This window comes from Lonchura striata, chromosome 12 (assembly GCF_050655825.1).
Source record: "Lonchura striata isolate lonStrDom1 chromosome 12, ASM5065582v1, whole genome shotgun sequence".
Taxonomy (NCBI): domain Eukaryota; kingdom Metazoa; phylum Chordata; class Aves; order Passeriformes; family Estrildidae; genus Lonchura; species Lonchura striata.
The window spans coordinates 597,389-621,995 of NC_140714.1; the positions used below are offsets into that span (position 1 = coordinate 597,389).

At 51.0% G+C, this 24,607-nt stretch overlaps 1 protein-coding gene across 2 annotated transcripts in view; it reads left to right on the plus strand.

Annotated features, from left to right (window-relative positions):
• Positions 1-1,248: 1,248 nt before the first annotated feature.
• SRGAP3 (SLIT-ROBO Rho GTPase activating protein 3) overlaps positions 1,249-24,607 on the plus strand; it is a 73,604-nt gene continuing 50,245 nt past the window's right edge. For both annotated transcript variants that reach the window (XM_021542571.3, XM_021542572.3), the window contains exon 1: positions 1,249-1,409. In XM_021542571.3, coding sequence (XP_021398246.1) covers positions 1,343-1,409 — 67 coding nt within the window. In that variant the 5' untranslated portion in view covers positions 1,249-1,342. The remainder of the gene's footprint in view (positions 1,410-24,607) is intronic.

Below are 24,607 nucleotides of genomic sequence, written 5' to 3' on the forward strand. Positions count from 1 at the left end.
AGGATCATTCTTTGATGCCTCTTGACTCTCCTGAGTGCTGCCTTTCCAGCCCTGCTCCAAGTACAGCTTAGAGCAGTCACACACAGGATCCCAGCCCAGCCCCTTCCCAGATTCCTAGCAGGGGAAGCAGCAGCTCACCCGAGGGACTGGTACATGCTCTGTGGATGCTCCTGCCCTGCCACAAAACACTGACCCATGCTCACAGCCACTGTTCCTGTGCCTTCCCTGCGGTCCCTGTCCTCTGCCTCTCCCTGTGCTCAGCGTGGGTCTAGCAGTTTCTGCTTTCCCTGAGACTCCGAGCCCTTAGTCCACCTGGAGCTGAAGCAGCACTGCTCAGCCCCAAGCCTGTGCCTCACCTTCTGCTGTGGCTGCGTCTCCCTGGAAGGGTCGCTTTTCCTCCCTCCTCCCAGGCCTTTCCACAGCCACCGAGATGCAGAATGCTCCTCTGTGTTGCCTGCTTGCACTAGGTAAATTATTTGTGTAATGAGCTGGGGTTATTTTTTAAAGTTGGCAGAGTAACTGTGAATCATCAAATCTCCCTGAATTCACTCCTCACAAGACACCCATAAAAGCGCCCATTGTGTGGAGCAGCGATGGGAGCGGAGCCGGGGCCGGACAGAGGACAGAGGACCCGCTCAGCGGATTGTGGATCTGCAGAGCCGAGTCCGCGCATCGCCTGTCCGAGGGCGATGGACTGGGTGCCCAGCGCTCAGCTGGGACCCTGATAGAGCGCCTTCTCCACTGATGTTGCTCCTGCTGGAACGAACACTTTCTCCTTTTTTCCTTAGTTTTGACAAGCAGTGACAAATCTGCTGCAGTGCACCCGCGCTGTCCAGCGGCGGCCGGATGGTGCCGGAGCCCGGGGCTGCGGAGGGGCCGCTCCGGGAGGGGGAACACGCGGGGACAGCGACACGTCCCGCGGCGGGGGGACACGGCGGGGACACGGGGCGCTCCGCAGCCGAGCCGTGCGGGGCCGGGGGGCGCGGCCGAGCCGAGCCGAGCCGTGCGGGGCCGGGGCGGGGCCGGGGCGGGGAAGGGGCTCCGGAGCGCCCGCCCCGCGCGCAACCTGAGCGCAGGAGCGGCGCCAGGGCCCCGCCTCGGCCGGCGGCGGGAGCGGCTGCGCTCGGCTCGGCTCGGCTCGGCTCGGCTGCGCCCTGCCCGGCTGCGCCCGGCCGCGCTCCGCTCCCGGCGGCGCTGCGCTCCCCGCGCCGCGGGCGCTGCGCGGGGTCCCCGCGGGGTCCCCGGCGCCGCCAATGCCGGCGGCCGCTGGCGGCGGCGGGGCCGCGGCCGGGTGAGGCGGCGGAGCGCGGCGGTGCCGGCGGGGCCCGCGCCCTCCCGCACGATGTCAGCGCAGGGCAAGTTCAAGAAGGACAAAGAGATCATCGCCGACTACGAGGCGCAGGTCAAAGGTGCGGAGCGCGGGCGCGGCGGGGCCGCCTTTGTGTGCGGGGCGGGGCGGGGACGGGCCGGCTCCGGCCGCGGGGCTGCATCGCCGCCCCTCCCGCGCTGCGGCAGCGCCGGGCGCGGAGCCGCGGCCCCGCGGAGCCGGCCCGGCCCGGCCCGGCCCGGCCCGTGCGCAGCTGATGGGCAGGGGTCGTGCCGCCCTCCGGGGCAGCGCCCTGCGCCCGCCGGGCGGCGGTGGCTGGGCGAGCCCCGGGCTGTGCGGGGTCGGGGCGCTGCCCGCGGCCTCCCGGTGCCGAGGGCATCGATCCCGCCGTCCTTATGTAAGGAAGGTCGCCTTCGTGCTCCGGCCCCTCGCCTCCAGGCCCGCAGTCATTATTATGCAAGTGCCGGTAGTGGTGCGGGGTGCGGAGCTGTGCGGCAATCGCTGCGTTCCTGAGTGTTGGAGAGGAACAAAACTAGAGGTTTTATCTATTGAGACCGCTGGGCAGCAAGTCCAAGCCTCCAAGTTAATCTTGTTTCGAAGGGAAGTTGGTACCCTGTGACACATGGCAGCCCTGCAGCCCAGGGAAGGGCTGAGCAGGCTGGAGGCAGAGGGAAATGGGCCAGCGTAAGCTTGTCCGTTGCACACCCAGGGATTCTCGCGTTGGTACCACACTGTAGTAATGGGCATTTCTGGATAACTTAATAAATCAGCGCCTTATTGCGATAATTGCTAATTCTGTTAGCTGATGACAGTTCCTTTTCCCACCTTCAGACAGACGATACTCTTAGCTGCTTACTTCATGCCTTTCACTTGCATTGCCTCCTTCAGTCCCCCCACTATTATATAAAACCAGCTCCACTCTCCCTTTGCTCAGTTGTTTTATATGGATATGTGTTCACCACTACATTATATTTAAGTCCAGGATATGGTTAATTAAAAGTATAAAATATCTTTTCTGCAGATTAACTTTGCTTGTGCAAACTCGAGAGCTTCCATTTTTCTCCAGATCCCTGCTCAGCTGGGTGATGGCTGGGCTGCACAGGCTCTGCTTGGAAAAGTCTCTGCCCAACTGCGGCAGCGCGATGCCAGAGGGAGGGATTCTGGGGAAGGGGCTGGCTGTTGGTTTCGTGCCATTGTTTACTTTCGTGAATTTCAGTCTTTTGTAGCTGGCCTCGAAGAGTGATGGAACAGTCACAACACGCCCTGCTCTGTGCCAATTACCTTTCTGTTTGTGTGTAATTTGGGCAAATTGATGTTATTGCACCCTGCAGTTAAATAGATGAAATATTCTTTTAGTCTGTGTTATTGTTCGTTTTATGGGAGGGGATTTGCATTTGTTCCTAGAGACTGTCCCATGGTTTCACATTATTCTCAAAGACGTCCTGGGCCCGGTGATTCCTGCTTCTCGAGTGCTCGGGATGCAGAGGTGACACTGGAGGCAGGACTGGTTCTGAGCTGCTCCAAAAGCTTTGCTGTAGATGTCTCCAGCGTTTTTTCTGATTCTTGTTTGTGACTGGAGTACTCGTGGGCCATGATCATTCTTGGCCTGGCTTCTGTAGCCTCATGGTTTCCATATGTGAGGAGTTAATGCTGGAGTGTGTGAGGGTGTTACATTACACCACAGTGATCACGTTTTGGGCAGCTGTAATGCAGACAGTTTGCTGATGGGCCAGTAATAATTTCCTTGGTACTGTTCTGTGCATAATTACACATCCAGAAATGTCTGATTCCTGATACAGGGTACTTGGTCTGTGTTTTCAGCTGAATAAAGGCTCATTCTTATGTTGACAGGGTGTGCCTGTGCTGGAGCTGGGGAGAGCTGGGCAGTCACACCCCAAGGCCCGTGTGTGCTGCCTTTGGGGAGGTGGCAGCTCCGTCCCTGGACACCCTGGGTCTGTCACAGCAGCAGGGTGGTCTCGGAGTGCCCATGGTGAGATGCAGGGGCTCCAGTCCTCACAGCTGTGACTGGATAGCCTTCACTTGCTGTCACTGCTCTGTGGGGACCAGGGTGGTCCTGGTTTTCCCACCTTGCTAAACTGTGGGAGGAGGAACCATCTGAGTTCAGAGGGATTGGTGCAGGGCTCTGCTGTGGCCTGTGCTTCCTCACTAAATAGGAGCAATGTGAACAAAGGTGGCTGAGCAGGCTGGACAGCAGTTGGTCATTGCATTTGTAGGGAGCCAGGGAGGGCTGGTGCCCGAGGATGCACTGCAGAAGGAGCAGGCTTTTTTGTGCACAGCTGTGTGTTGAGTGTGCCAGCCCGACATCTAAAGCTGTGATCATCTAAAGCTTCTCTGAGGCTGTGACTGTGGCCATGAACACCCACCTCCACTAGTGCACAGTTTGGTCTCTCCTGGCTTTACTGGAGGATTGGATGTAGACAACCTCATTATCCCAGATATCCTGTTTATTTTCTTCAAGGATTGAGCCATTACACTGTTCATATCTAATGCCTTGCTACCCTCCTGAAGACAGATGCCCAAGCCTCCTGAGAAAGACTAAATTGAAAGAGAAATAGGGATAAAGAAGAGGGGAAGTGGTGGCAAGGGGGACTAACAACCAGAGTGTTGATACAGAAATGCTGAAATATGAAGCTGATAATAGATGAAAATTTGAAGCAGTGATCTCATGATATGGAGAATGGGCCTGGAATCTGAACACAACACAGTGCCCAGGGCATGGACAGGAAAATGGAAGGGAGAAAGGTGGAAAACCCTGCATGTGAGCTTCAGGGCATATGTCAGCATGGATGGAAGAGAAGTGGCCCCAGCAAAGCTGCACTGGAAATGCATTTGAAGACGAGGTCAGAGAGGATTGGAAGGGGGCAGGGTGCTGCTGCTGTGAGGTGTCAGCCAGCGCTGGGCGAGGCGTTGATCTGCCAGCAGAGCCTCAGGTGTGAAAAACCAGAGAGAGGAGCTGAGAGCACACCTGGAATGACATGGAGGCGAGAGCAGTTGCTGAGGCCGATTTCAGGGAAGTTTGGCTGAAGCCTCTAGCTCTGGCTGTTGGAATTAGAGCACAGGCTGGGGTGGCTGTCAGGAGCTGCAGGTGGGAGCTGAGCCCTGTGGGTGCTGCAGCCTCGGGTCAGCAATCGAGGCGAGACTGGAACGGGGAGGGTTGAACTGGGAATTATCTTCATGCACAGGGTGATTTGTTGGCCGTGATGTCTCTGTTCTTTCCCTGGAGAATTGTGTCTGCTCCTCTCATGGTGGGGAGGAGTTGTGCGTGGGGTGCCTGTGGGTCTGCTCGGGAGCCCTGCCGTGTTCTGGGTGTCTGGGAGGGCTGGCTGTGACAGGGGCTGGCGGTGCTGCAGGGTGTGTGAGGCTCGGGGTCGGTGCCACTCTGCTTTTGGGAGTGGGAGGACGCGATGGCTGCTGGCAGCAGGCGCAGTTCCTGCAGCTCTGCAGAGTTTGCAGCCTGCCCGTGCATGGAGCCCTCTCTCACCTCCCTGCACACACGCAGCGCTGGCAGGCTCCTTCCCACGGTGCGGTCTCTCCTGTCAGGTATCCAGGCTCTGTCCTTCTCTGCTGCTGCTGCTTTGCACCCTCCAGCTGTCCGGAGAGCTGGCCCCAGCACTGGCAGGAGATGCTTGCTGGATGGTACCAGAAAAGAACACTTTTAGGAAGCAGGTTTTCTTATTTGCCTTAGCCTTGCAGACAGGAGTGGTGGTGTTAAAAATAAACACCAATGGAGATATGGCTGCAGATTTACAACTGCCACATGACAGCTGCCTGCGGAATACAGAACACAGCAGATCCTTGGATGCACAATTTAAAGTGCGTGTTTTCAGATGTACAGGTTTGTTGTTGTTTTTTTTTTCTTTTTGTCTATATGGCCAGAAGTCTAAATAAATGTCTCTCCCTCATGGTTACATGCCTGATTTGTGGCTTTAGTGCAGCAAAACAAACCAGTTTTAATTATGCAGATTGCAACCGCCTATGGTCCAGCATTGGCAATCTTGCAGAAAATTGCGCATTGTGTTGATTGGCTGTTTAATTTTATATTGCTTCCTACAGTTTTGGCTTAACCCTGGCAAAACACAGGTCCCTGTGTGATCCCTCTGGCTGCTGTTGGCAGGAGACTGCTGCGGCAGTGGCATCCTGTGTGACTGGCAGGTGACATGATCCTTCCTGGTCCTGGAGGTGGGGCTCTCCAAATGGTGCATCTGGCTGCATAGTGGCAAGGGGATGATTCCTTGATTTCTGTGACTCTTAGTTGCTGTGTAAATTGATAATAAAATCAGAGTTTGATGGTTTTAGCATCTAAAAACACTAAAAAGATTTGCAGACTTGGGCCAAAGAAAACGAATGTATTCTTTCTCATTTTCATAAAGTTTAGGTTAATTTACCACTGCCCATTAGCTTCCTTTGATTTCTTCTATTGCAGTAGCTCCATCCCTTATTTTGTGTCTGTTTTCTTTTCCTACCTCTTGCCCTCTTTCCACTTTGCTGAGAAAATGTTGGGAAAATTCCCATGCCAATCATTTTCTAGGATACTGGTTTGCTCAGGGGAGGAGCTTTGCTTCCCAATGTGGAGGAGCATCAAGGCTTGAACTTGACAGCTCATTCAATGAAATGGTTCTGTGCAAGAGGGAAAGTTGCACCCTTTTGTGAGGGCTGGAGGGAAACTGCTAAGTATTAATCACAGAAACAGATAGAAGATGTTTGTTGGCTTAATTGTTGTGCTTAACAAAATGTGGGGGAGCGTCACCCAAGGACACCCAGTGTGCCTGGTATAGCTCAGCTGGCTCTGGTGGAGCTGTCTGCAGCAGGGAGAGGATCCTGATGACTCTGATCTGCTTTCTGCTGTGAGACTTTGGGAGAGCTGCTCCATGCTGCTCCTGGCTGTCAGCACCCCCTTCCCTGCTGTGTTTCCTCCGTGGGTCTGGCAGATGGCTTTTACAGAACCCTGTGTGGGCACTGGACAGGCCATGGGCAGGGATAGCGGGGAGTTTAGATGTGAGTCCCAAGAAAGATTAATTGTCAGTTTCTAATGGAAGGAATTTGAATTTATCAGAGATGTTCCTGCGAAGTGCAAGACCTGAGCACTTCAGCAGAGGCTGGGATGGTTCAGCTGAGTCAGCAGCTCCTGCCTGTGACTGGGCACCAGCAGCTCTGTGCAGCTGCTGGTGGCATGGTCCATCCATCCTCGGCAGCGTCTCCTGCTTGTCTGCATGGCCAGAGGTGAGAACTGCTGGGCAATAAGTCCGGGGTCATGGCTTGTCCCTGGTCAGGGATCTGGTGGCAGGAGCTGGAGTCCTGCCATACTCTCAGGTGATCTAGTTACAAAAGAAGGGTTTTTTGATCCTCAGCCTGGCTGTATTCTTCCTTGATAGCTGGCAGGTGCCTGGGTGTGCAGCTGGCATTATTTATCAGTCTACCTCTCCTCTTGATAACACTAAAACCCTCTTACAACACTTACTCAAGGCCTGTAGCTAGTCCTCGTTCCAGGTGAAGAGTTTTAAGGGCCGTTAGAGTGCAGCACCAAATGCCCTTCAGGTGCTTAGCAGATATTTGTAAGCGTCTGTACGGTGCTGTGGTGTAAGTTCTGTGTGCAGTTTCAGCCCCTGCCAGGAGCAGGCTTTACTCTCCCTTCTGCTGCCTGTGGAAGATGGGGGGACCCTCCCCGCTGAGCTCTCAGGCTTTCTGCTGCCTGGCTGTGGCTTGGTTTCAGAAGCTGTTTGTCAAGCTGCAGCAGCAGTGGCTCCTGAACCCCTGCCTGGGGCAGTCACACAGGTAACGCCTGGCTGGGGCTGCGAGGCTCGGCGTGTGCCAGCGTGCTCCTGGTGCCACTCCAGACAGCTGGCACCGAGCGTCTCCCCGTCCTCACAGCCCCCCTGGCTCTGTAGTCTGACTGTTCATTTAATCCCGGGAGGCTTTTGCTGAGCTGCCAGCAAGCCCTCCTCCTGAAAAGGTGAATATTCCTTCCCAGTTACTAACGTGCTGTGGGTGCCGCACCTCGGGGTGCCAGGGCTGTGTGCCACGCAGTGGCTGAGCACAGGAGGGGGTGAACAGTGGGTCCGTGGGGTGGTGTGGGCTGTACCTGTCTCTGCTGACCTCCTCGGGCTGCCAGCCCGTGCCCCCTGCTCCCGCTCTGCGCCTCTGCTTATTGGATGCACTTTGCGCTGTTCGCCTCTTCGAGAGCCTGATTTGTAAACTTATCCCTGACAAACTGGCCTGACATAACTTATTTTAGTCTCCCTTTTCTCTCTGGAAGGCAGTTGCAGTGGTTTGGACAGAGGCAGCCACTGAACAGTGTATTGCAACATGCAATTTTAAGAGAGGAAGCGGAGTATCAAAATAAAACTAGTGAGGGAGTCCATGTGGGCTGTGGTGTGTTCCCTGGACTGGACCCAGCTGGTGTGATGGGGCTGTGTGTTCCTGACTGCCGGGGTGCTGTGGGAGTGTGTGATGCCTGTGATTTTCCAGCAGCTTGGCTTTAGAGTTCACGTGAGAAAGGCCCCATCACAGGGCAGCAGCCAGCCCAGGGACATGCAGCCCTGCTGTTGGTCCCGAGGTTCTCCTATTTCTCCCAGGGTTGTTGGTGCTCAGCAGTGAGGAGACAGCTGGTGGGATGGCCGAAGTAGGGAAGGAGAGGTTTTAAAGCCTCCTTCATTTAAATATTCCCCTTTGTTTTACCAACAAAGACATGTAGAAAAGGTGTGGCAGCGTAATCCCAGAGTGGAAGCTGGTGCTTCCCAGCCTCTTGTGGAGTGGGTCCCCCAAGTCAGCTCTGCAGGCACAGCATTATCAGAGGGGAGCAGCAGCAGTGCCTCTGGCTGGTGTCCACATGGCTGTTGGGATCTGTCTGTCTGTCTGTTCTAGGTGGGTCTCCAGTTGGGGAACCTCTGGCCTGGGAGCAGTTGGGGGCCAGAGAGCTGGGAACTGGGGGAAAGCTGCTGCTGTCAGTCTCTTGTTGGCATGTCTTGTGCTGTTGAGCTGCCTCGAACGATCTGCCTCCCAGAAGTGCTTCTATTAGCTTTCCAAATGTGCTTTCCTGGCCACGAAGCTGTGCTGATGTTCAGGGAGGTTCTTTGTGTGGTGCTGCAGGTTTTAGTCTGGAAACTGCAGAGTTTGGGAAAATTACACAGCCACACTGTGTCCAGCAACTTCCAAGAAGCATTTCCATTAGTATTGGTTGCCCTTCTTGCCTTTGAAGTTGGAGAATAGTTTTGAAGATGGCGAAAAAGCCTTCAACTTTTTCACCTCAGCCTTTGGGAGGAGCAGTTGTGGCAAGTCACTGGAATGTGTCTGGCTTCCCAAAGTAGCTCTGGAAAACATTGCTCCATCTTGTAGCAATGGCAGGTGTGCAGGACAGCTGAGGAGCTTGCTGCTGGAAGGAGTGTGGAGTTAGATGGTCTCAGTGTCTGTATCAGCTGGGAGGGAAGAGGATGTTACTCCTTGGTTGAGCATCTCTGATCTCCCGCCTTAGGTAGAGGAGAGGGAATGCTGCTCTTTGGATTCTGTTCTTCCTGCTGCTTCTGGGGGTGCTCAGGGCTGCAGCCCTCCGGAGCAGGGAATTTATTCCATGTGGTTCATGCTTTGCTTATTACTGGAGACAGCAAAGTGAGCTGCAGCAGTGGGGTGGAGCTGGTGCTGTTGTACTCGGGCTTGTATTGTAAGTGTAAATATTTAGGAAGACAGAAGGATACAGACATGAAATTGGCTGCAGTTCACGAGATAGAGGACTTACTTTAATGATTCCCATTAAGGGAAGAGGGAATCTGGTTTTCCATGGCCTTTCTTCACCTGTTAGTCCAGCTTTGTGGAACAGTGTTGCACACAGCAGGACTGCTGTAGAAGGCCCTGTCATGGATTTGCTGAAGTGTAGTGGCTTCTCCTTCACCATGACAGAGCCCAGAGATCTCTTTTCTTCTTGCTGCTTTGTTTGTTTGAAGAGTCGTTTGCGGTCTTGCTGCTTTGCTTGTTTGAAGAGTCGTTTGTGGCCTCCAGGCACTTCTGTGGCATGGTGAGAGCCCGGGGGGATGTTGTGCGCTTGGAACTTTAAGAGGAGATTATCTTGAGAACAGATCTAAGCTCGAGATCATCAGTTTGATAATTTTAGGTTGCTGGCCTCATGTGTGTGCAAAGTTTTTCTCTCTGTCAAATAATAAATCAGCAGTTGCTTCATGGTAACATGGGTGTTGGCAAGGACTGAAAATGCTTCCCCTGCTACTCATGGTGCAAGCTGGGTACCCAGATCAGCTGAATGCTTTCCAGAAACTTTCTGTGTGTGTAACCTTCTGGCTGCCAGCAGCTGGGATCCAGGGGAGCTCACATAGTAAGTGCTGTGGAACATCACTGTCAGTGTAAAGCTCTGGCTCAGAGCCTGGCTACAATAGGTAGCACTGGCTGTCCATCCCTAGTGACCTAATGGCTCTAAATGCACTGGCTTTGGAAAGGAGTCTGTGTTTAAATCTCTACTCCCTTTTTTTTTTAACTTCATGGAAATTGGACTCCTCATGACACTTTAATCATTGAGATTATGGAAGAGTAAGGCCAAGAGATCAGACACTTGGTGTGGCAGCCTGAAGCTTTTGTGTTGGCAAAGACTTCAGAGACAACTGAAGATTTTCTCTGTGTGAAAACAGATTAATTGATCTTTCGGAAAAGCTAAATGATGTTTCATTCAAGAGAGCTTGTTAGTGTTGGGAATGTTAAAGATCCAGACTTGTGTCTGAGCTGGAGAGAGAGAAATCCTGCTGCCATTTTGCAGTGCTGGCAGCGTAGTGGGACTGAAGCTGCAGGAGAGCTTGAAGGTGCGAGCTGCCAGAGGGTGATGGTCAGGAGGCACAGCCTTGTGCAGACAAGTCCTGTTTGGGAACGTTGCCCTGCAGTGGAATGCAGTGCGGATCAGTGGGCTGTGGCTTAGGACAAGATGGGAATGGTGTGAAAAACGCCGTGTTTAGCTGCTCAGTTAGTGCAGGAGGAAACGCTGCTGGCAAGATTATCCTGCCAACAGCAGAGAGTATATTTAGCTTTTCCTTAAAATCCCCATCTAGTGCTCCTGCCTGCCCTCAAAAGCTGATAAGTGACTGCAGAGTGGCGCTGAGCAGGTGACCCGTGGTCACCGTGGAGCTGTGTCTCTGGACCTTGTGAGCCAGACGGGGATGTCTGGTCAGTGGTGTCTCTGGAAGGGTGCTGTGGGCCACTGACCAGCAGGGACTCCCACTGGAAGGAGATGCCCCACCTGATGGAGATGTATTGGGCCTTCTAAGAAAATGTTATTGTAGGCACCTGTTCTTGCTCCTCTGTTATTTGGGAAAGTGTGCTGATTCCTCTGCAAGGACAGTGTGCCCTAAATGACCCTTTAGTGGTATGGAAGTCCTCCTCTGGCCAAAGAGAGAGAATTTAATTTGAAAATATGCTCAGCTGCTGTCAACCATGTCACTGTGTGTTTAAGAAAGTCCTCTTCAGTAGGTGGGATGTCTCCCATGGACTGTGGCCTGTGGTGCTTCTTGCCCTTGGGATCATGTGCCATGTCCCTGCTCAGATGTGGGATCATGCAGTGTTAGGAAGGAGTCATGGTGATCCTTCACCTTGCTCTTCATCCTGCAGTGGCTGAAGCCTGTCCACACCCACCCCTCCAGCAGGACCAGTCAGGGGAACTGCTCCTTTGGCATGTCCCTTCCTGTAGGTAAAAATCCCCATTGGTTGTCAACCGAGGGCCTCAGCAGCCAGCTGTGTGCCCCTGGGTGCTCCCTGCTCACCAGGAGGGTGTCTGCACATGGCAACTCAGTCAGTCACTCTGCCACTACGGGCTGGAGTACTGTGGGCTGCTTTTGTTTTGCTTTTGGTTTTGTTTCATGTTTTTTTTCTCTTCCAAAGTGGGTATGTTTTCCAAAATGTGAGCACTTTTACCATCAATGTTATGTACAGTGAAGCATGCTGAGGCCAGCAGAAGTGAATATCATGCTTCAGGGTGGAATGTGATTGCTGGAGAGATGAGAAAACAAGCTTCCCTGTGCAGAGTACACAATTGGCTGGATATGTTAGAGTTTCACCTGCATCATCCGAGCAATGCTCTGAGAGGACGCTGGATTTGGTTCCCTGGCATGTCTTTAAATACCCGTGTAATAGCTTCCAGGCAGCTGAGAGTATTAGGGGCTGTTTTCCCAGCGCTTCCGAGAGGCAGCGCGGGGCCGGAGGGCAGCCCTGGGAGCAGGACAGCAGTGGGGTCCTGTGCCAGGCACATTCTTCTCTCTCTGGATTTTTCATAGAGGAGCACAGAGGAAAGAAAGATAACAATTTCTATTTCTGCTCCTTGTTTTCCCATGTGGAATGTGTTTGCAGAATTGTTTACCTGGGGTGAGTGCTTGGTTGGATTCTGGTGAGGATTGTTTGAGCTGATGGCCAATCCAACCCACCTGGGGCTGGGCTCTTAGAGGGGCATGAGTTATGAGTTAGTTATGGTAGTTAGAAAAGTAGGTAGTTTTAGTATCTCCTTTAAATAATATATGAATGTATTCTATTATAGTTATAATAAAGAAATCAGTCAGCCTTCTGAACTGAGTCAGACATCATAATTTCTTCCCCCGGATTCACCCGATTTGCAATAGGTCCCAGCCTGTGCCCTGTCCTGTGGCTGTGCAGTGACCCTGTGGTGTGAGCCCCGGGGACCCTGAGCCCCAGGGACCCTGAGCCCCGGGGACCCGGAGCCCAAAGGAACCCTGAACCCCAGGGACCCTGATCCCCAGGGACCCGGAGCCCCAGGGTCCTGTGCTGGGCTGCGGGGCTCAGCCCCAGCTCAGCTGCTGCTTCCTGGGGCAGCACAGAGCGCTCCTTGGCTGTGGGGCAGAAATGGATGGAGCTTCCCCAGCAGCAGCAGTGCATACCTTCTCCTGGGGATGTCCTGCAGCTCCGGGAGAGAGAGCAGGCTGCAGCCTGAGCTTGCAGCCCTCGGGATGGGGAATGCTCACTCCTGAGCTGGTGTACAGAAATAAATCCCTGTGGCCTGGGAGAGCTCGCCTCACTCTGGGAACGAAACCTTTTGTTGTGTCACACCTTGGGGAGCGTGAGCTGTGGCTGGATGGGGCTGGGCATCACCAGGGAGAGGAGAAGCTGGGCACATTGTAGAGGCCATTGTGCAGCAGGTGCCCTGTGAGGGTGCCAGGTCTGCCTGCACTCCGTGCTGCACCCAGAGAAGGGCTCGGACCACCTGGAATTGACTTCTGCAGTCATAGCCCAAAACGCTTGTATTCTGCCAGCTTTTCCTTTAATCGTTCTTGATTTTATTTTCCATTAAACTCATTAAATGTTTTGTAGGGGGATTTCCTATTGCCCTGTTCTTTTTTACCACTAAAGTGAATGGGACTTCTACTCTGGTAGTAAATGAACATGGAAATCAGGATCTCCACTGTAATTGGATTTTTCAAACAGCTCAGGAAGAGCCTGAGGAAGTGTGGCAAAAAAGAGTTTTCATTTGGAATAGATCAAGTAACCTGGGAATGCGACTCTCAGCAGGTTCTTTCAAAGCATTTTTTGTTTCTTTTAACATCTTTGCTGGATCGTGTTCTGAGTGACTCATGGCTTTAAAAGCATTTTTTTCCTGCATGTTTTTTCCTGCTTGTGCGCTCTTGACCTACTCTTGCTAAAATTCCTAAAGAAATACTAAGTAAACATATTGTAAGTGAAAATGTCATAATCTAAACCCCTTGAAGTGAAATCATTACAAAGCGTACTCATGTATCATTGTTCTGAAGGATAGCAGTGTGAGATGCACTGTTGAAATAACAATAATCTGTTCCATAGGAGAGGCCAGCTCCAAACTTAGGGGGAGTGGGAAGAAGAGGAAAAAAGAAATGCACTCTCTTTGCCTCTCCTAATCACACAGCATGTACTCGTGCATCCCTGGGACTGTGTTGTTGATGTAGCTGCCTACTGCTTTTTAGGTGCCTGTCCAGGGCAGGGAGGAGACATCTGTGTTGCACAGGAGAGGAGCCTAGAGCAGATGGTGTACCTTTCTTAAGGCTCTGGATGGAAGGAAGTAGTTTTGCAGGTCACAAAGCCAGAGAGTAATTTCAGAATTAAACCTTTACTGGGGGTTTAGTGGTGGTTGGTCATGGGAAGAGTCACAGGTTGTGTCCCCAGGATTCCCTGACTCTGAGAGCTGGGTGCAAACCCAGCTACCCCGCTGGATTCTGGTGCGTGTGGTCTTGTTGGTGTGCCAAGAATTTACGTGGAGGCTGGACACCTTGTCACTGTGAGTTTGCTGCAGTGTCCTTGTCTGTGGTGTACATCACAGTGACAATGAAAAAGACATTTATGCTCACCAAGCTAACTACTGAGCCTGAAGCAATTCATGCTGGCAGTACACCTTTAGACGAAAGAAAAAATCTTCAGTGTCTTCTTTCACTTTTTTGGGGTCTTCACGTGGCGATATGTATCCAGAGTTTGTTGGGAAGAGCTCCCTGTGTCCAGTCTTTGCGTGCAGTCTCGGGTTTCTCAGTAGCTCATCTGCTCTTTGTCAGCCTGCGTCCCTGACCTGCCAGGACAGAAGGACAGCTGGTCCTTGCAGGCTCTGAATTGCCGGGGTGTTACTGTGGCTCCAGCTGCAGCTTCAGTGGGCACCCACCATCCTCGACTCCTGGGGTCACCCTGGCAGTGCTGCTGAGCTTTCCTGTTCTCCGGCTTTGCAAGAACTGTCCCGCTGAAGCCGTCCGTGTGTCCTGGATGGCACTGCCATGCTCCCCTCTGCTGCTGTCCCTAAGTGCTGCCTGCTTGCTGTTGCACTGTGGGGCTCTTTAATTGTTGTTTGTCGTCGTGGGAATTGCTTGTTCTAAAACCAATTACAACCTGACAAAACTGATCTGCCTTATTTACAAATACATCCATCTGGTCATGGATTGCCTGATAGCGCTGCCAGAGCAATGTGAGGCCTTGATTGCTGCCGAGTTACCAAGGGTTTCCCGTGCCATGCCTGGAGCTTTGCTGCGCGGGGCTCTTTGTAGGGCAGGGGACTTAGTGACTGAAGTGAGAAATGCTGTGTAAGCCAGGAGAGCTGAGGCAGCGTGTGTGTGTCCTGGCCCACGAGCAGCGGTGTGGAGGTGCTGCTGCAGGGCAGCTCCAGAGCACCAGTGCATGCCCTGCTGCTGGGGCGCTGCAGCTGTGCCCTCTGACGGGGCAGCTGCGTCAGGAGAAGGATGCACACAGCTGCTGGGGCTGGGGGCTGGAAGCCTGGGCTCTTCGGAAGGGCTGGTGCCCCTCGGGTGACTGTTCCGTGCCCCTTGGCTGCTGCAGCAGCTGTGGGAATCCAGATTGCGAGATCCCCGCCTGAGGGAAGCTGGCAGGTTCCTAATCCTCCAGAGACCTGCTTGATAACTGGGACAGGACTGGATTCCTGCTTGGAAGCTCTAGTCTCAGAGCAGGGTTCATGTAGGCAAGAGGAGGTGGAAGGCGCCTGGGGTGCGAGACTCTGATTTCTGCGTGTTCCTGGAGCTCAGCTTTGAAAAGGCTCAAAAAAGGAGAAAAATGAATGGCTGGTGTCAGGGCATTGGAGATAAAAACCACCAGATCTGGTAGCTGAAACTGTTTCAGACTATTTTAGTTTTCCTATGAATGTTCAGTTGCAGCTTAAAAAAGAACTGAGACATTATGAGTCAGTTCTGATTTCACCCTTGGGCCAGCAGTTCAAAGCTGAATATAGTGAATTTCAGAAGCCTTCACTAACAGCCTCTGTTCCTTGTTTACTCTGCGTGTGGCCCACAGAGGGGAGGAGACACAGACATACGTATGTTTGTTTATATATGCATGTAAACAAATATATGTAAGCAAAATAGGGAAGAGTTGCCCCACTAAAATAAGTAATTGTGATTAAAGTGTCTGGGTTTTGGCAAGTAACTGGAGGTAAGCAAATTAGTTACTGTGAATAACTGATATGAGAAATTCAGACCTGTTTTTGTTTGCGATTTATCTAGGAATGAACTTTCACTTTTATGTTTATGAATAATCACTGGGTTTTCTCTGCCTGGCTGAATAACTGAAAATTCATAAATTGGGATTAACTGTCAGTACAGAATACTGCAATCTGTGGAGGAAAACCTGTGTTTACATGGATCTAAGGTTTTTTTTTTATTTTCCATCACCATAGTAACAAAAGATTTTCCATAAGGGTAAGCTAGTCTGGCAATGGGAGTGAGGTAGGACATACCCATTTTACCTCTAGATCTCTGAACGTTCTTTGACCTCTTAGCTCATATTTTTACTACACATTAATGTGGGCTTTTGGTGATGGGATTTTTGCAACTGGTGACTGTTACCATGCTGAAACTGGTATTTGTGTTATAATCCATGGCTTCCCCGATTCTCAGCAGCACCTGGTTCCTGTTAACAGGTTTTTCATAAGAATTTTTCTGAAGTTCATTAGAGACAAGTAACAACCCTTGATTATCCTCTTCTTTCTCCTAGTAACAGACCATAGTTTAAAGCTGAAAATCTGGAGGCTCTTCTGTTCTCCAGAGAGAACGGAATGTTATGGGGAGTTATGGGGGCTGGTTATGGACAGTCTGGGGCTGTCCTGGAGAGCCCTGCCAGGGGTCATGGGCAGTCTGGGGCTGTCCTGGAGAGCCCTGCCAGGGGTCATGGGCAGTCTGGGGCTGTCCTGGTGCCCAGGGGTCATGGGCAGTCTGGGGCTGTCCTGGGGTACACTGCCAGGGGTCATGGGCAGTCTGGGGCTGTCCTGGAGAGCCCTGCCAGGGGTCATGGGCAGTCTGGGGCTGTCCTGGTGCCCAGTGACTGCTGAGGGGGTGTTGGCTTTGGCCAGGTCCCTCACGGCCCCACCATCCAGCATGTGCTGGTGCAGCCAGCTGTGGAGATGCTCCAGAGGAGCCTGGGATTGTAGAGTGCTGTTCACTGGTTTTGTTCACTAGTTTTAAATACAGAGAATTGTATCCCTGTTGATGAATCTTCTTGAAACATAATTATGGCTCTTTATAATGCAGCTGTTCCTTATCTCAGTAAAATGTCCTGGCTGGAGGCAACTTATTGGACATAATTTATGAGCAATGGCATCTTGTGACATTTTTTGGGAGAGGGAGAGAGAAAATAATCCATTAAAATTTACAGTAAAATTTTTAGAATAAACCAAATGAGTTTTAAAAAAGTTCATTTGCTTATAGTTATTAATGAAAGCTGTGGCTAAATTTAGGTGAGTTCTTTACACATTCCTTAGTTTGGACAACTGCTCTGCTTTGTTTTATTCAGTTTCAGCATTCATTTGAATGAAAAGCTCCTAAGTTAAAGGGAGATTTTTTTCACTGAACTAATTCCTCTGAGTTTGCAATTAATCCCTAATAAGAGGCAGTCACCTAATATATAGACATTATTTCTAGGAAATATTAATGTGTAGCCTTCCACCTTTCCACTGAAGTGATTGCAACTTTATTTGTAATTTACATTTTAAAACTTAAAACTATGCATCTTGAGTTTGATCTTAATAAGTTGTAGCATGTTAGAAATACACAATTATTTGTAAGGACCTTGGATGTTTTGTTCCCTGTGCTTTGCCTTGCAGGCAGTCTGTCCATAGCCTGTGCCCTCCCCAGCTCCAGTGTGCGTTCCTTGATGAGTTCCCTGAAGGCCAGGCTGGGATTTTTCCCGAAAGGGAGTGAGCACAAGGCCATCGTGATGAAGGCTGGAAGCGCTGCTGGGGCTCTGTGTGCTGGGATGGGCGAGGTGTCCCTTCCTCCCCCGGAGAACTCCCGTGTGTGTTGCCCTACAATGTCTGCAGCTGTACCCTTCTTGCAGCAGTGGCTGTGATTTTGGGCTGTTTGCAGGGGGTTGCTCTGGCTCTCTAGTGTGGCAAGGCTGCCCTGTGCTGGGAGGGCAGGAGGGCAGAGACATCCCTTGGCTCACCCAAAAATCTTCCTTCTGGTGTATCTTTGTGTCTTCCTGGCAGAGCAGACATCTTTGGCATATGCTCCTCTAGTCTGTAGATAAAATCCTGCAGTGCTGGAGAGCTGACATCCTCCCTGAGTCGTCTGTTGAGCGATTTGATACTTTTTGCCCAGTACTGAAACTGGATTTTATTTTGCGTGGAGGTGACTCGTTCCTGCGTTTTCCTCAGTGCCTGTGAAACAGGGTTGTCTGAGAAGATGCTTCAGAGAAATCACAGCATTTTTCTGTGAGCCTGGCTGTATCCCAGGTGGAGGAAGCAGCCAGTCTGGCAGTGCTCCAGCTGGAGTGTGGGACTGTGTGTCCAGTGGAGCCGCTGTGTGCTGAGCGTGGTGATGGATCCTGCTGCTGCTCGCGGGGGTTTGGAGACACGGGCAGCACCAGTGAAGTTCAGCAAGGGACGTGCCAAGTCCTGCAAGTCTTTGTTCCCCAAAAGATGGGGAAATAGCCCTTTTAGACTCACTGTATTGTTACAAGTTACATTTCTTAAAGAGCACTCTAATAAAATAATGGTGGGCTGGTCTCTAACTGGATTTGAAATGTTTCTTGTCATTCACTAATGCATTTCCCACCGTGTTGCCAGAATATATGCTGTGACTTTGAGGAGGCAGCAAATGCAGTTGCAGAGAATTCTGAATAGCCATTTATTTTAAGCATGATCTTAGTTCTTACTTGGAGTTTCTTGCCATTGCTGAGAAGGCTTAAACATTTCTCCTTGTTCCTGTGTGCTGTTTAATCCCCTAACCTGTGCTGCAGTGAAGCCATTCAGTTCAGTAGTTCAGTGGAGGTGATACAGGTTGGATGCTGGCCTGGGGCACAGCTGTGGGGCCGGTTCGTGCTGGGGTCTCAGCTGGTTCCTGGCCTGAGGGACCGGGAGTGCAGGCACCAGGCTCTGCCTGGCCACCGGTGGGGCACACACTGAGAGGTGATGACAAATACTTACACAACCCTCTGCTTCTGTCCTCTTGTTGGCAAGATCTTAATATCTTTTGTCTTTTTCTTCTTGGTAGTATCTTCCTTCTCTTTTTGTAGTATCCTGTATCTTTATTAATATAGATTCCTACAGAATTTTGCTAAGAGCAGACCAGCCAGTCTTTGGCAAGATGGTGCTTTGGACAAAGAGCAGGAGCTGTGCTTCCATGTGCCTCTTTGCTGGGCAGAGTAACTCTACTCCTGCAGGAAGGACACAGCTGTCCTCCCTGTCCTGCTGTCATCTCTGTCCCCTTTATCAGGGACCGTCATCGATAGGAACAGTCAGTGCTGATGAAACTTAGCATTTTGTCCTATTTTTGCATTTATTAGCATACACTGATTATTCATAGGAATAATTACCCTTTACCAATTCACATTAATTTAGATGGCTTTTGAAAAGCAATCAAGAAGAGTGGGAATGATAATGCATCAAAGGCATATGGCACAGAAGAAATTGGGTGCATTTTACGTAATGACCATGTCAAGACACTGTCAGCTTTTCCCTTCAGACTGCAGTCATTAGAACCCAGTTTGATGGCTGTGGCTAAAGGCCACAATGTGCTCCCTACCTCAAGTTGATTCATGCTCTTTGTCTTGTTTCTGTATCCCTTCAGACAGGAGCAGCATCATTTTGCGGGGGGACAGCATGAAAACAGACAAAGCCATGTACTAGGTCATTTCACCATTCCAAAGTGCCTTGCCTGTCCCTGCACAGGTAGGGTTAAATTCTCAAGTGCTTTTATTGTCAAGGAGCACATGAAGCTTGGAGGATACAGCAGATTCTTGCCCGCCCTCAGACACAGAGAAGAGCACTGGAGTCTTCTTCATGGCCAGGGCCGGCGTGTTTCTTTTGCAGGGGAGGCCTTGACAGTACAGTCAGATCTTGGGCGTGTTTAGAGGGTTGCTCACCTCTGCAGGGCTGTGAAGTGTTACTCTGTCCATCATGGTGAGGCTTCTCTGACTTTGAACTAGGCAATGGAGACGAAAATCCGAGTGTCACATGGGACTCATGGCCTAAAATACTGACTGTGTTCTTTTGCTCTGGGTTGCAGATGCTGCTCTGAAAGCCAAATGTGATGTGATGAAGTAAGAGTGCCTTGGCAGACAGAGGTGTGGAGTGAGTAATCCTGAGAGAAGGGCAGGAGAAGGCAGGGTTCAGGTCAGAGGATAGGCTCGGCAGTGGTCACGCACATTTTGGAGGAGGAGAGCAGCAAGCAACACAGGGCTGGTGTTTGTGCTGCTTCAGTGGTTAAAATGTTGTTTTCTCAATTCAGGGAGATAAATTCTGCTGTTTTTCAAATGAGCCTGAAACTGCTCCTGTGCAGATTGGTACCAGTGCTGTTCAGCTGGTGCTGCTCGGCAGGAGCAGCTCCACAGCCCAGTGTGGTTCCAGTCAGTTTTGGCTGCTTGCAGTGAGCACAAGTCATCCCTCGTTGGGAGTGTCTCGCAGGAGGAATGGCTCTCGCACAGAAAACAAACACTACTGAGCTGTGGCAGATATAGCTCCAGGATTATTTTGCTGACATTGTCAGAATTTTCCTAACTGAGACAAACCCTCCATTGAGGAACATTTGCAGGGGGTTGGTTACACACTTCATGTGCAGGGAGGGGTGGGTGTCTGTTCTATTAGTCTGGAATAATGTGTTGTCAGGAGATATGAAACTGGGATGCTGCTCAGGCTGGCTCTGTGGATTCTGCTGCATGTCATTCATGCTCTGTTCCGCATTCCACGTGCATTATTTTCAGCTAAATAAGTGAGCCCCTGAGTTCATCACTGCTTCAGCTTTGTGCTGGCAGATGGGAATGAGAACACACTCTGAATCTGGGTGATAGAGTGGGACTTGTTCCACCAGAGGCTTGTGGTAAAGGGGGAACACAGTTACTGCAGGGTTGGAGACTTCTGTTTATTCCTGGCACTGATGGCAGGATGTAATCATAAAATTGGGAATTCGTGTGAGGAACAGTGACAGCATGCTGCCACCTCTATTTGTTTGAAATTTTCAATCTAAAAGAATCTGTTTACAGCATAAGGAGAAGAGGAAAATACAGTTTTCTACCAGAAGTGCTTCAGTACTTCATTCGATTTATAAATTATTTGATAAGCATGGATGTGCAATAGCAAAGAATACTTAAAAAGAAAAAGATTGTGAATGTTTTCTTTCACTTTGGGGTCTGAACTCATGAGATTCCCTATCTGGAACCTCAAGAATTCCTTGGACTATGCCATGCTTACCCCTTGGCAGCAGTAGGTGCAATTCCAGGGGGGATTTTAGTCCATAAGGTGCTGTTGAACGTTGGTGGTGAGCCATTCACATGGGCAGGCTTTCTTTGTGCCAAGATGGGCAGAGTTGGTTTTGGGGCAGGGAGGAAACGTGTCTGAGATACACTGCTGTGCACAGGGGTCTGGGCTGGATCCCAAGGGTGCTGAGGGCAACTCCTGCCCCTGTGCACAGAGAGGGAACAGACCCATCCCCACCTTTGCAGCCTGCCTCTTGTCTGCCCACACGCCTGGTTTGCTGTTCTTGCTGGAGGGACGAGGCATTTTACAGTGGGGAGGTTTCGGCTCCAGTTCAGGTCTGCCTGAGTGAAGAGAAGGTGCTAAGCATAGCTCAGAACCATGTAAATGGGCAATTTGATGTGTGGGAGAGAATGAGAATTACACCTGGGGCAAAGAAGGAAAGGCTGACTCTTGGGAGGAGCCCAGGGGGCTCTTAGAGGGTTCACCCGGGCAGGTGGTGAGGGTGTCTCACAGGCAGAAGGGGTTAGGGGTGCCTCTGAAGGAGCTGGTGAGCTCTCTCTGAGAAAGGAGCCCCTTTGCTGCTGCTCCCGGGGTGGGTGGTACCAGAGGGGGCACAGAGGGAACCCTGCCCTGGAGCGGGGTGGGCAGAGGTCTGGGGGGCATCTGGCGCTGGGCAGCTGCACTTGGACAAGTTCCTGTGCCTGTTCTGCCATTTCAGGGGGTGAGGTTGTGGCTGATGCCTTCAAAATGCAGGGGGGCTAGCACAGAAGAGAGAACACGTGTTTGGAATGCTCCCAGAGTGTAACATACTGCACACGTATTAGGTAGGCTTGGGAAATGATGTTTAAAGTAGCTGAGCCCACAGGCTACTTGGACAAAGCAAATATCAAGACCATTAAGTTCTCCTCTTGCTCAGCTTGACTTGTCCTTGTTGTTAAGGTCATTTCAGTGCATATTCTGATAACTGTGAGGTTTCTGTGTAACAACTTTGTGCTTGAAAATTTTTAAAAATAATCTGGAAAACATTTTGCCAGATTTTTGTCAAGCTGTCAAGTGAGGGCTTTGTTACATGCAGGAGTGATAGAGAAACACTTTTGAAAGTAATTTTTCTTCTTTTTCACTCTTAGGCTGACAAATGAGGAGAAGCAGCTTTTCTGGTCATGCAGGTCAAGCAGAGAAAGGGAGTGGTTCTCAGAGGGACTGCAGGTGTGGTGCTGGGTTGGAGGGGGTTGAGAGCCTGTCAGTCACTGCAGGGAGTGTGCAGGGAGCATCAGTTCCATGTGTTTTTATAAGCCTGTTCCAGTGTCAAACCCTGTCCTGAAAATGTGCTAAAATTGCCCGAGGTTTTGACCCCTTAAGTTGATCCCAGGGCCAAGGAAAGTTCAAGATCTCTTCTCAGAGAATGCAGCATTTCAAAAGGGCATTTTGGGAGAGCTGGGGTAGAACAACTTCCATATGGAATACAGACTCATAAGTAACAAGAGTGCATTAAAAGATGGTGATGTGTGAAAGGCACTGCTGCTGCCTATACCCTCTGTGTATTCATGTATTTATACCAGCCTGTAGCAAATCCTTTGTAATTAATTGCTTGCTTTAATCTCTTTCCAACAAGAGTTAGCGTTGGCAACGTTAGCATGGTGTGGATGGACATCCTAAGGGCCAGGTGGAAGGATACCCAGGGGGAGGGCTGGGGAAGCTGCCCATGAGCTCAGTGTCCTCACCTCAGAGCAGGCATCCTGAGCTGGCTGCCCTGTTATCTCAGCTCTCCTGCCAAACTCCCAGTGTTTCTATCAGATTTAGCCTGGTTCTGTTGCTCTGAACTCCTGAAGTCGGGACAAGGAAGGAAAGTGGAAGGAAGGAAATTCTGGACATCCCCAGCCATCTGCACAGAGGCAGAGGATGTCTCTTCTGTATCAGTCTTGGAAGGACAAGTGTCAAAATTACACACGAGAGTGATAAATGTGACACTGTCAAAACCAAATGTAAAAAGCAGCTCCTAAATAAGCCAGGAGAAGTCGTGAGTCAGCAGAGAGGGTCTATAAAATACCAGAGCTGATGCAGCAGCTGCAGCTGGGGGGCCACCAGGGAAGAAGGGAGTGGAGAGGCTCTGGGATGTACCAGGATCCACATGTGTTTTGAGAAGCTGTCAGAGAGAAGAGAACCAGAACCCGTAATTACAAGGTGCTTTCCAGATGCTTAGTCTAGAGTTAAATGGTTGGTTTTCGTAGGTTCTCCCTTAGATGAAGAAAAAGCCAGAAGTGGTGACTCAGAGCTGTGCTTCCGTGGCAGGGGGAGCTTGTGCAGGTGTACGGACACTTCACCTGCACTGGAGCAGGCACTGCTGCTGCATCTGCATTCCAAGCACTCTGGAGGGAGAGTTCACAGTAAAGAAACCTTTAATTTAACAGTTATGAAACAAAGTCTGTACTAACTGTCTCTGTGTGGTGTTTTTGGGAGATACAGAAGCAGGGGAGCAGTACCTGCATGCTGCAGGTCAGTGGTGTGCATGGGAGTGGCATGGTAACAGCTGACATTTCAGAAAGATTAAGGGAAAAATCATGTTCTGATGTGCTTTTGCAATTGAAGATTATCTGGTGATAAAGTCATGAGATGTTTATTTGTGGGGAGGTTTGTGTATGTAATTGCTTTCTTTTGCACCTTTTACATCTGCAGCTGTGTATTTTTTAAATGAACGGTAGAAACCAGGGGCTGACAGGTTTAATTTTTGATTCCTCTCTACTCTCCCACTCCTGCAGGGCTGTGCCCACTGACATGCTCCCCTCTGCTGTCCCCACTTGCCAGAACGATGCAGTGCTTCTTGTGCTTCCATTTAGTCTTTGTGTTCAGTCCTTAGTTTAGGTAGAAATTCATAGCTTTATTTGGAACAGTCCCCATGTGCCCCCTGCTCTCCCTGCCCTCAGATGGGGTGGCAGTGGCATGGTGAGGGGTGCTGGTGGCTCATTCCATCCTTCTGTCTCCCGTGTGTTCTGCTCAAGTCTGAATTTCAGGTGGGCGGGCAGTTCATTACTCTTTCTGCAGCATTTATGCAGATTGCGGTCTGAGCTTATTTTAGAAGAGCAAAAATCAGGAGCAATTAGCAATCTGCTCAGGAAGGAGCTAGGAAAGAGGCAGACAGCAGCTCTGTGGCATGCAAGGACTGGGCCCTTGCTGGGCTTGGCCAGTGCTGTCCCCATGGCAGCCCAAGGGCTGGTCCATCAGTGTGGCCTCTGGCTGAGCAGCCAGCAGCAGAGCAGAGCTGCTGCAGGAGGGCAGTGCAGGAGTTCTGCTGTGCTGTCGCTGCAAGCTGCAGTCTTGGGGGCACGCAGGGAGATGCGGCAGCAGTGCTGTACACGAGAGGCAGATGTGTCCATAGCCCAGGGCTCACGCGTGGCTACCAAACCCCTCCAGGGGCACGGGCTGTTCCAGTGCATCCCACGGAGCCTCCTCGCCCAGAACCCGTGGGCAGCTGAGGTGGGTCAGGCCATGGCACGTGCCAGCTGACCCCGGTGGGGAGATCTGAACAAGGGTTAGGGCTGCCCCTCCATCCCAGTTGACATAAATAACTAATAACTTCATTTGCTCCCCCTGCCAGGCCCACGCGCGACTCCATTTAAGTGACTGCTGTTAACCTGGCTGGTGTCTCAGCCAAGCTGCAAGCCCTGTTCCTTTGCCTTGTGTGAAGGGATGGGAATTCAGTGAACTGGAGAACTCTGCACATCACAGTGGGAGCAGAAGAGAAAGGGGATTTTTAAAAGAAAACAGTACTTTGACAGAAGGAATGCTGGAATGTTTACATCTGTAGCTTCTCTTCCGTATGTGTGTGACACAAGGCAAGTGTGGCAGGAGAGTCCTGCAGCAGCTCTGCATACCAAGGAATTCAAGTGAAATATTTGAGGGATTATTTTCTGGAAGTGATGGACACCTGCAGTGACAGCTGATTTTAGCCAGAGCTGTAGCTGCAGGAGCCCTTTCTGTCCTGATAGTGCTTCAGGAAAAGCTGTGCACGCTGGTGCATATGGATTGCATTTGTCTGCTGGCTCACTTCCCCTGGAGCTGCCCAAGTACCTTTAATGCCCTTTCTTATTTTTGGGTGGGAATTTAACACTCCTGTACTACCCCAG